At 41.8% G+C, this 12555-nt stretch overlaps 1 protein-coding gene across 4 annotated transcripts in view; it reads left to right on the forward strand.

Moving 5' to 3' along the window:
* vwa2 (von Willebrand factor A domain containing 2) overlaps positions 1 to 12555 on the forward strand; it is a 32351-nt gene that overhangs the window by 7420 nt on the left and 12376 nt on the right. For all 4 annotated transcript variants that reach the window (XM_061232367.1, XM_061232366.1, XM_061232368.1 and 1 more), the window contains 4 exons: positions 211 to 272; positions 7089 to 7163; positions 11413 to 11546; positions 11631 to 11740. In XM_061232367.1, coding sequence (XP_061088351.1) covers positions 218 to 272; positions 7089 to 7163; positions 11413 to 11546; positions 11631 to 11740 — 374 coding nt within the window. In that variant the 5' untranslated portion in view covers positions 211 to 217. The remainder of the gene's footprint in view (positions 1 to 210; positions 273 to 7088; positions 7164 to 11412; positions 11547 to 11630; positions 11741 to 12555) is intronic.

Raw genomic sequence — 12555 nt, forward strand, 5'->3', positions numbered from 1 at the left:
ATCCACCCCTGTATTGTATAGACTAATGAGATATATAACCTCTGTGTTCTACAGACCAATCAGATACTTTTTTATGAGCTCTGTATTATGTAGATTATTTTATGAGTGGAGCTCCTGCATTCATTCCATAACTACTTGGTTGGTAATCATATGCAGGGCTCTGGAGTCTTGTGTTCAACATTGTAACACTTTTTTTATTTGTAATTTCAGGGTTTTCATGATGTGCCATGGGGGCCTGCTCTGTCTCCCTCTCCTGCTGTTTCTCATTCAGGGTAAGTTTGACCTCAGGTCACCATTGTTCACTATATTTAAGCAATAAGTCACAACAGGCAGTGACGTATAGAACTTATCAGAGCTTAAGAGAGTTGTTCGGCCCGACATGTAGCAGAGGGACACAACCCCTGTACGTGTGATACAATTTCTATATACCATGTCCTGGAGTGAGTTATTGCTTTTATAAAATGGCTACCAAACATAATAGTATAGATATTATAGGCACAAGAAAGTAGATGCTGCATGCTTTCAAGTAGTGCCGGGTGGTTGCCATGCAACATTAGTAAACCGTAACCTTATTCTGCCAAACTTGCTAGCTAGTTAGCTTGCAAGCTACTGTGAGTGGGCAAATAAGAGTTTATGTCTTTTTGTGGTTTATTTGCACCATTGTGCAAGTGCTGTAAAACAGTAATCCTGAAGCTCTCGCACTTCTGCCTGCTTACGGACACAAAGGCTCATAATTTGCCTTAAAGGTGCACATGTATTTATCTTTCTGAATTTGTGAAGTGCAGTGAAGAATGTCGCTTTTCTGAAGGTTGCTTGCCGTTTGTTCTGGAAGACTGATATCTGCAGCTGTGACCTGGACTGAAATGTTGAGGACATCAGGGTTTTAGGAGAAAGATGATTTTTCAGAGCATGCTGAAAGAGGGGATTAAAACAGATGCTGCACCTTCTTTGTTTGGGGCCTGTGTCTTGGTGGGGGTATGACATGACCTGTGGTGCATACCGATCGGTCAGCAGGTCAGGAGTGCACTCTCTAGCTCTCAAACTTCTTGTTGGGTGTGTCATGAACCCTGTCACATCCAGCCGTTGACCACCTGCCTCTGTGCTTCCCAGTGTGTGTCCATCGCCCATTTGTGCTGAATACAGTGAAGACTGTGATGAAGGAAATAGAGTTGCACGCGGGAGGGGATTGCTATCAAGAATACTATAGCATTGGAATACTATAGCATAATTACAGAATTATAGCCTTATAACCTTGTCGTGTTGTAGCATCATCTCGCATGTTAGCCTTGTAGCATTATAGACTTATAGAATTCTAATATTAAACTGAACTGAATTAGGTTGAACTGAAGTGGGACCCCAAACTTTTGGTATACACCTCTCTCTCTCTCTCTCTCTCTCTCTCTCTCTCTCTCTCTCTCTCTCTCTCTCTCTCTCTCTCTCTCTCTCTCTCTCTCTCTCTCTCTCTCTCTCTCTCTCTCTCTCTCTCTCTCTCTCTCTCTCTCTCTCTCTCCTGTAAGGACCCTCACTCGCTGCAGGGTGTGCTGGCTCGATCAATTAAAGCAGTTAATTACTCTTCTGGTTTCTTGGGTCTAAATTGGTTGATGACATTCACGGCAATAAAATGACTCAGTAACTGTTCAAAATTATAATGCAGGAGTCCATCATTAATTTGCAACAATGGTATGGCTTTCTTAAACCAAACTGAACTGACCAATCTCCTTTGGTGGGGGAAGAAAGGTAAGCCTTTAGAGGGATAGAAGGGAAATTGTTGCTTACATACATTGCAACTTTCTCCTTGGTTATTATTTTGTCTCCAGTGGCATAGAGCCCATTTCTAAATGGCACTCCTGATGTTGTGCCAGTTATAATTTTTCTTGGCTCCTCCATTTGTAATTCATAGCCTACAGTCTGGGAGGATAACATGACCCACGCATGAACTTTGTATTTCGGCTACCTCCTGACAAAACAATAACATGGCTTGTTACAAGTCTCTTTCTTATTGGTCGCTATCATGCGCACAACATGGATGAAAGCAAAGGCAACTGGGCTCCTTATTTCGTCTAGGCAACGGGGTTACAAGTTCAACCCCTCAACTGCACATTTGCAATTTTTAATTTTCCTGAGATTCAAGTTTGATTTCCAAAAAAATTGTCAGCCCTACTTTACTTTGTGAGAAACACTTTATTGTATGAGAGACACTTTACTGTTAAATTGCACTTTCTTGTGTGAGATACTTTACTACCTAAAGTGCCTCAGAGGCTGCTGATTTATTGGCTCAAGTGCACTTCTTATTGATCCTCCTGGAATCTCAGCTTTCTGTAACCCCCCATCACACAGTCACAAAGCCCTGTAAATCTCTGCTGGGACCTCACCTCATCTGCTCCTGTGAATACCCTCCAGAACCGTGTGTGTGTGTGTGTGTGTGTGCGTGTGCGTGTGCGTGTGCGTGTGCGTGTGCGTGTGCGTGTGCGTGTGCGCGCGTGTGTGTGCGCGTGTGTGTGTATACTTTTCCCTTGACACACCTGATGACACAAGAGACACAACTGCAAACCAGTGAAAATCAACATAAGGTACAAAACTGCTATTAACAACTTTTGCCTTTTGCATAAACGATAGCAATTACCTGAACTCAATACTCTACTCTGGAAGAGCTACCCTCCCATTACCTGTGTACAGATTGTGAAGGAGGTATTCACACCATTTTTACAGCCTTGACACAATAATACGGTTTTGCTCTGAGTATTCACCCTCAAGGAGGTGGGAGGGTTCTGGCCAAACCAGCATTTAATGCTTTTTAAATAACAGCTGTAGAGCTGTTCCAAGTATTTACAATGCGATAAACCCCGGTTTTTAGCTGTTAGAGAGCAGAGGTCTTTCATCTTCGGTTCTCCAGCCTTCTTTTTTTGACCGCTGTAGCAGGAATGTCAGATATTCAAACACCGAAATGTTCTGTACTGTCAGACAAAGACTGTCCCTATCAGTATATCTGGCCTCTGCATTGTCTAAATATTTTTCTCAACATTGCATGCACTCACATACAGTGAGGTATTTTGACAGTGGAATCATTTCTGTTCTTTTGGTTCTGTATTCCAGCACATTAGATTTGAAATGAAACAATTAATCAGGTTAAAGTACTGACTGTCACCATTAATTTTAGGGTATTACATCCATATTGGGTGATCCGTGTAGGAATTGTATCCCTTCTTATGCATAGTCCCTCCATTTTAGGGGACTAGAAGTAATTCTAATTAGTCAGGTGTATTCAATTGCTTCCATAGTGCAGGTATAAGAAAGCTTTCCATATCTAGTCTTTATTCCAGACTTTTGATTGCCTTTGGAGTCTGTTATTGCCATTTGTCAACATAAGGACCAGAGTTGTGCCAAGGAAATTCTCTGTCATGCACACACTGACCAAAGAAATTCACTCATACACATACACACACTCATACATACACAAACACTAACAAAAGCTATCTGTAATGCACCCTCACATACACAAACAGACTCTCTCACAAACATACAAACACTCACAAATTTGTCCATGCACAAACCCACTCACAAACACTCACACGGTACAAATGGGAACAAACATTTTGTGACACATACATGCGCACACACACACACACACACACACAGATTGGACACAGACAATAAATCAAACACAGGCAGTGCTCCCCTCTTATGGTGAGATATCCAGTGCGATTCGTCAGGGCGAAGTCATTTTAAAGCCCAGTAGCTTAACCTTCCACTCTCTGCCTTAGAGCCCTGTGTCCTCCAGTAGCCATCATCCTTCATGGGGACAGCAGCTGCATACACACACACACACACAGATGGACCACGGAACATATTTTTAATAGATTGGGCCACATATGCCCCCCCTCCAGCAACTAAACGCTTATTTCAGCCCAGCAAATTGAAATAAGATATCATATGATTTGCCAACACTTAAAACCCGTTCTTAAAAGTTTCCAAATACATTTCTCTGTCTTTCATTCCTTTAAACTGACAGTAAACCACCCTGTGCTTGTGACTGCACACCAAGTCAAAGTGTCCTTTGTGTCATGGTCGACCGAACATGCTCATGCGATGAAGTATTGAGAAAGGTCCCTCAGCGCTTGCTGTTGTTATGGGGATTGTGTAGAATTGTGTGATTGTATTTTATCAGCATTCTGCATATCTGCTATTAGAATTTTTGCAACAGGGATAGCATCAAATGCTGCTGTTACTGTCTCCAGTCACATCAGTTTAAGATGTTATGATCATGTCTGACAACATATTCATCTGTGTATAAACGGTCAAAGTCACAGCCTCTTCTTTGATTATCCCTCAACGCAAATAATTTTTTTATTTAGCGGGTGATTTTTGCATTTCGTGCGAGAATATGAGACAGCAGATTGATTGGTGGAATTTGAATTGCTGTGGCATTAAATTAATTAGGGAAGCAGACCTGTGTTTCTTGCGATAGGACACATAAATAGACGGAGCATAAGCATGTTCAAGCGCCACTAATTTAGGCAACAAAATGCGCAGGACAATAGATGTTTCAAGAGAATATACTTGCTGAATTGATTTGAATCGTTAAATAATGGTAGTCATATGATCGCCCTGCTGTAAAATCAGCTTGAAAACGGACCTGGTCAAGCTTGCCATAAGCTGGTCTAGCTGGGTATGAGCAGGTCAACCAACTACCAGCTGTTTTAAAATATAGCTTGAGCTGGTGAAACCATGTCAAGCTGGGAGCTTGTCTGAACTGGTCAACCAGTTACCAGCTGTTTCAAAACCTAGCTTGAGCTGTTTTTTTCAGGAGGGATTAACTCATGAAATTAACCCAATTAACTCATGGAAATGTATCTTGTTATGACAAAACTACATGCAATTTAGAATTTTACTCTTCGGAAAGGATCAAGTACTGGGTAATTACTTGGGCCCCAAATCATTTTGATTTCAGAATGATTTTCATCTGATTTTAAAAAACTACAACTCCTACAAGGTTTGATTATGCTGTTTAAAGTCATTAATCCCATCTCAGGGAGTGACTGTAGAGGCTTTCATCCACCAAAATATCTTCTCTTTTTTTCTATACTATAAGACTGCTCAAGTGAAGTAAAGCACAGAGAGAAAAATAAATGGATTAAGGGGGGGAGGGGATGGGTATCCTGTGGTGTAGTATCTGATGCAGACATGGCTGTGTGTATGGTATGGTATGTTTGTGCAGGCTGTCTGCTTTAGTGTCCGTGTGTGTGTGAAGCGAGATCATAGACAGGCCGCCAAGTGATTACATCACTAGGGCTTCCTTCCCAGACTTTGCGGAAACCAGTGGTCTGCTGACAAGTGCCGTGGATTAACGGGGCAGCGGTTGGAGGTGTGGTTAGAGCAGCACTGAGGACCAGTGTTCCGAGTGGAGCAGTGGTCGGCAGCAGTGTTCAGAGTGGAGCAGTGGTCAGGGCAGCAGTGTTCATAGTGGAGCAGTGGTCAGGGCAGCAGTGTTCATAGTGGAGCAGTGGTCAGGGCAGCAGTGTTCAGAGTGGAGCAGTGGTCAGGGCAGCAGTGTTCATAGTGGAGCAGTGGTCAGGGCAGCAGTGTTCAGAGTGGAGCAGTGGTCAGGGCAGCAGTGTTCAGAATGGAGCAGTTGTCAAGGCAGCAGTGTTCAGAATGGGGCAGTGGTCAGAACCTCAGTACAGAGTGCTGTTCAAAGTGTGTGAAACACTACTGTAAATGCACAGCGCTCTCCCGCCTGATCGGACATTTGAGCACGTTTCAGCAGCACTAGGCGGTTGCCATGGAGGAGAGATGGTGGCGCACTGTCTTCTTCTTTTCACAGAAACAGAGGAAGGGGAGAGAGAGGGAAAGAAAGCGACAGAGAGGATGGAATACACATACCCTTTGACTCATAGGAGTCTAACAGTTCAGTAAGCAGATAGGCCACACACACAGACCACTGAGTTTAATGGAGACTGGGGGCTTCCCCAGTTTCCTGCGAGGAACAATGAAAGACTGCCAATAATAAATGCCCCTATGAGGACAGGCAATAATAAATGCCCTTGGGGGCAACACATTGAAAGACTGGGGGTAATAAATTCCCGTGAGAGGAATGCCGAAAGGCTGCTTATAATACATTCCAGCGTGAGGAGCTCACACCGGCTGGCCATAACAGTCAACTGAAAGATTCATGTCACGTGTCCCCCCCCAAAACCAAAGTTGATCTGTTACATGTAATTTGCCACAGCCGCTGCGGTTGCATTGTGTTTATATGCGCTGGTGGTGTAACATAGGGCTGGACATGTGGTTTCATCTGCAAGGCTGCTGTGGTAAACAAAAGAGGTAAGATAAAAACTTAAAAAAGAAGCACCAAGAATTGACTTGGCGAGAGTGGGATTTGATGTGGAACACCCCTGACTGTACCAGAGTGAGGCACAATAAATGCCCCTTAATTTCGTAGAATGAGATGTAGAACACCCCTGACTGCCAATAGATTGAAATGTAGAACGCCTATTAGTTCAGTAAAATGATATGAAGTGCCCCCCTCTGAGCGCAGTAGAACAAATTGATGATCCCTTTATTCAACAGAATGAGATGAATGCCCCTGAATACAATAGAATAATAGAATTAGATGGAGAATGCCCCCTTAATTCAGCAGAATGAAACTGGCATTGGCAGACCACAGGCACCCAGAGGAGTTGCTACTGTGTGATGAGGTGGGGACATCTTGGAGACTGAGCCCTCTCTAGGATTTTGGTGGCCCTAAACAAGAAAACAAGAATGATCTGGGGTAAACTGATGATGGATCTGGGGGGTGGGTGGAGGTGGGGGTTGTCATGTAGGCAGCAATCACAAGAACAGTAGCATCGAAAATATTATTTGGTCCAAGTGAATACTGGAGGATTACAATGTCTTTCAAAGAAAATAATAATAAAAAAAGGTTTAGAAGCTGAATTGTGTGGCCCTACACCACTGCATGTAGCGATTATGCCAGCAACCAGCTCTGGCAGAAAGGACACCTGCCTGGGCTACATTATGACCAATTATGCTTTCACCTATGTATGGTTGTTTGATTTGATTAATAGCATTGTGTTTTCTCTTCACTTCAGTGGGACCCTCTGTCTCTGTTCAGGATATTCAGACCAACCAGGAGACCATCGTGAAGATTAACACTGCCGCACAGTGTAAGTATGTTTGCATGAGAGAGGAAGTGCGAGGAAGCAGAATTATATTGGCAATGTCTGTAAACAGTATATGATACCTTTCATGAGCTTTACTAAGAACAAGCTGTTTTAGTTACTGTGTCTTTAAAGCTCTGAAGAATTCTTCTGTTTTCTTCTGAATTAAAATCAGGTTAGTTGCTGTAGATTCCAGTTGCGTTTCAGGAAAATAAATAGAAAATAAATAGTCTAACACAAATCATCATTGAGATTGTCACAGTTTAAATACAATTTCTCTGCCATTGGGCTAGCTAAGATCTTGCATATGATAATTCACTCCTACCTCAGACAAAGGGGTATTTGCCTTCCTACTTTACATTCATTGGTATCGCCAGTGGTTCCTTCCTGACTAGATAAATTACTCTTGATATTATCATTTCTATTCAACCAACGTTTCCTTTCCGATGGCTCAAGACATCTATGTCTCGGGCCATCTGTTGGCTGGGATGTACATTTGAAATTAAATAGGAAACAAATACGAATTTACAAAAAAATATGAAAATCCAACAGCTAATTAATATTAATGATTCTGATTGGCTCCACAACAAACTGAACGCCATCTATGCCAAGCACTTAGATTGATTCGCCGACAAATGTGAATGACCGCATAGTTGTGATGTCATAAGTTATGGAAGTCCAAATGCCTCATTTAAGTACAACATTTTTTTATATGAATTGGATAAATTTCCTTGCGGACGGTGCATTGTCATACTTTAAGTGTATTCACAGCATCTTCAACTCCTTTATAATCCACATAACAAGGGAAATGTCGTTTTCCTTTAATGTATTTTCTTATGTCTGTGCCATTAAAATTATGAGTTTGAGTTCTCAATGGCTTCTGCTGAATGAAGAAATGCATTCTGCACTGATGAAGCGCAAAGTTATGTTCTCTAAATGGGGATCATGATTATCTTGGATCTACCTTTTTGTCTTTGGGTTCAATAGAGTTTGAGTGCTCAGTAGATTTTGTTTAGATGTCTGCTCCCCCACACAGTGTTTTTGAAGTTGTGGAGAAGCTTTGAACTGTTATCTGCACTCTCTTTACATGGTGCTCACATAAAGAGCCCGAGAAACCACGCCCTCAATGTCACCTGAGACATTCACAGGGAAACTCCTCATGTGTTTAACTCGGCCACAGCTGGACCAGGAGTTACCTGCTTGTGTGTGTGTGTGTCTGTCTGTGTGTGTATGTATGTGTGTTCATGTGCATGAATGTGTGTGTGTGTTTGTGCAGGAATATGTATGGATGTATGTGTCTGTGTACAGTATGAGGTTACATGTGACTGTGTGAATATATGAGTGTGTGTATCATAGAGTGGGATCCAGAATTGTTGGCACCCCTGACGGGCAATGCACAAAAAAATCATAAATAATAAACAATATAATTATTGATATATCTTTACTCAAAAATGCCAACATGTGAAAAAGTCGGTACTTTATAAATGTTATAATGGAACCAATCACAATGATCGTTAATAATAAAAAATTGATAACACAATATCACTTATTGTATGTTTGGCATTGAAACGAAGATGCATGAGATGCGTCGCATACCCACTGTGAAATATGGCAGTGGATCAGTGATGTGTTGGGGCTTAATTCCAGAGGTCCAGGGGTGCTGGTTAAAAATCAGTGGTCTAATGGATTCCTCAAAGTATCAGGCCTCACAGAAATGGTTCTGTGACAACAAAAATCTATGTTCTGCAATGGCCATCTCAGGTTGCCATTGCATGTATGTGTGTGTATGTATGTATGTGTGTATGTGTGTGTTTGTGTGTGTGCGTGGGCATGCTTGCATATGTGTATGTATCTATGTATGTGTCAACATATGGTGCATGCATCCTTGTACGTGGTCATTAAACAGCAGGCCTTGAGTGGATGCTGCTGATTGTACCACTGTGTTTTTCGCACGTAATGGCGTGTTCTGACACAATGCTTACATGAATTATGATTACCTTCCTGGCAAGAGCTGACATGCCTGTTCCCCCTCCAGCCTGCTGAGAGGTGGCTCCAGACTGCTGTCCTCAGCATACAGTCTGTCGTATGACCGCTGCGGGCCAGAGATGCTTGTTAAAGCTCCTTGCTGGATTATTTCAGCAATAACATAAACCCTTATAGGGTATATACACTCAGTGAGCACTTTATTAGGTAGAGCTGTACACCAGCCTGTTAATGCAAATATTTTATCAGCCAAACATGTGGCAGTAACTAAATGCGTAAAAGCATGCAGATGGTCAAGCGGTTCAGCTGTTTTTCAGACCAAATATCAGAATGGGGAAGAAATGTGATCTAAGTGACTTTGACCGTGCAATGATTTTTGGTGCCAGACAGGGTGGTTTGAGTATCTCAGAAAGAGTATCTCCTGGGATTTTCACATACTCTAGAGTTTGTAGAAAATGGTGCAAAAAACCAAAAAACATCCAGTGAGCAGCAGTTCTGTGGGCAAAAACGCTTTGTTAATGAGAGAGGTCAGAGGAGAAGAGCACAGATTACAACAATAGCAATTAGAAGAGAATCACTGAACCCACAACCTTGAAGTGAATAGGCTACAACAGCAGAAGACCCAATAAGTCAAACAAATTAATCTAATAGATACCTAACAAAGTGCTCACTGAGTGTATACGGGTTATAAAGGGGCATTTCACCTAAAAATAAAAAAAGCTGTATTTCCACTTTCCCAGCTGAGATTTGACAAGTTTTCTAGATGTCCACTGCAGCTCCCTCAAGGGTGCTGACATTTTTTTATTTAAGAAACTCAAAACAGCAATGTCTCTTTCCAAATATAATGACATGGTTACTCACAAACATCCACAGATCTTGTTGCGCTCAGTTCTTCGAAAAACTGCATCAACTGCGTATATCCACACAGACCCACGCCCAGAACCAGCATTACACCACCAGAAGCACAAGCACAACCAGAATCAGGAAAACAGATTTCCTGATCTGTAAATTTACGTTTTCTTCTTATTGTGGTAGCTCCATACCCATTTATCAGCACCTTGTAATCTGGACGTGTAAGCATACCATATTTCTGACGTTTTATGGGTGTTTCCTACCACAAAATTGCGAAAGAAGGTGTTTCATTTACTGTATTCGACTGCGTAATTAGTAATAGTCTTACTAAATGGGTCGTTAATGTGTCAGTATCCGCTACCACAAATGAGTCACAATAGAGTGAATGTTTTTGCATTGCGATTGTTTCCTTAGTAAGTCTGGCCCTATGTGTCAACATTGGTGAAATAAGTGTAAAACAAGTGCTTTATAACTTCCCATCTCTTGGATTATACGCCACTAACTGCCATTTATTATGTTTTTGTTTTTTAAATTTACTGTTCCTGACTGGGGTTATTTTAGCACTCATTGTCCCCTGTATCCTAACTAACTGTCCCACACTGGGGCCATTAACTATCATTGAGCCAGCTGTTTCTGATGGTGGCAGACAGTTATTTTGAAAATTCAGGCTATATTCTTTGAAGCAAGAAAATGAAATACACATGGAAAAAGATACATAAACTTTGAGATTAACTAAAAAAAAATCATAATAATAATCATAATCATAATTACAAACTGCTTGACTTAGTTTTAAGTACACAGTTACATCCACTCTCGTCTACACAGCCAAAGACAAGGTAATGTTTTAAGGTAGATATTTCTACAATGTGCGGAACTTGGTGATTTGCCTCTCTTCCATAAGTGTTAAAGTGTTGTCTTGCCAGGTGAGCAAAGTCTGGTGATATCACAGCTCCAAACTTGTATAAACACTGATCCAGCCTGCTGCGAATGCCATAGTTGCATGATTTTAAAGACTTCTGGGACATGGAACTATGTTAATTACAGACTGTGGATCAGCACTAGCACGCTTAATAAAAGAGGAGAGAATGGTCTAGAAAGCACATCGCTGCCACATGTCTAAGGACTGAGTGAACAAATTCGCCACAGCAAGAACACAGTTTACGTACATCGACAGTGCCTCACACATTATGCCCAACAACATTTACTTTCTCTTTAAGAATTTAATTCACTAAGTGTTCCTGGAGGAATGTGTATTAAAATCCTCTGTGTGTGTTATCCATTAACCTGTTCCACCGTGGCTGTTAGGAAATGCCATTTTGTTGCATTAATCATTGATTGTGTGTGTGTGCGTGCCTGTGTGTGTGTGTGTGTGTGTGTGTGTGCGCGCGCCTGTGTGTGTGTCTGTTCACTCTCTTCACAGTGATGCAGTGCTCTGCAGGCATTGATATCCTCTTCTTGATAGACAGCTCCTACAGCATTGGGAAGGGCAGCTTTGAGAGGTCCAAACACTTTGCTCTGAAGTTTTGTGAGGCTCTGGACATCCAGCCGAACAAGGTGGGCTAGTGTGGTGGGGTGGCCACAGCATGGGTATGGAGTACGAGAATGGGTCCAATATAGTCCCTGTGTCTCTCCCTGCAGGTAAGAGTGGGGGTGATTCAGTACAGCTCCACGGCACGACTGGAGATTCCGCTGGAATCCTACCAAACTAAGGAACAGCTGAGGAAACAACTGAAGAAGCTTTCCTTCAAGTATGTGACCCTCTCATTGCATATGTGACCCTTTGACAGACAGGATCCTGACATCTACAGTGGCCTTGAGAATTATTGGCACCCTTAATAAAGATGACAGCCCAGCTATATAAGATAAATAGCTACTGTATGACCTTTCATTCTATCATATCATATCAATTGCTTTTGCAATAATTTATTTCCCAAAAAGATACATTTATCTTGAAAGATTTGAATTGAGAAATAGTCAAAGATTCCCCCCAGTGTGTTCATCTCATAAAAGAATATAGAAGATGACTATATTGTTAATCTTGACTACTATCTTTTTGGAAATAAGCTAATTTAAAACGTATCACACATTTCTTCTTTGGGCGGATGTATAAATACAAAGGGATACAATACAACTTGTATTGTTTATTTTATGCCTTTTTTCATCATTGTTACCAAGGGTGCCAGTAAGTATGAAAGGCACTGTTTATGTGTACATGTGTGAGAGTGTGCAGTATGCATCTGAGTGTGCATGTGCGTGTCTTTGTGTGTGTGGTGTGTGTGCATTTGTGTATGTGTGTGTGTTTGTAAGTATGCATCTGTGTGTACGCGTTTGTCTGTGTGTGTGCGTGTACGTGTGTGCGTGTTTGTGTGAGTTTGTGTAGGTGTGTTTATACGCGTGTACGTGTGTTTGTGTGTTCGTGTGTGGACATGTGTGTGTGCATGTGTGTGTGTGTGTGTGTGTGTGTGTGCATGTGTATGCTTTTTTGTATGTGTGTGCGTGTACATGTGTGTACGTGTGTGTGTGTGTGTGTGTGTGGACGGACATGTGTGCGTGCATGTGTGTG

Source organism: Conger conger, chromosome 2, assembly GCF_963514075.1.
Source record: "Conger conger chromosome 2, fConCon1.1, whole genome shotgun sequence".
Classification (NCBI taxonomy): domain Eukaryota; kingdom Metazoa; phylum Chordata; class Actinopteri; order Anguilliformes; family Congridae; genus Conger; species Conger conger.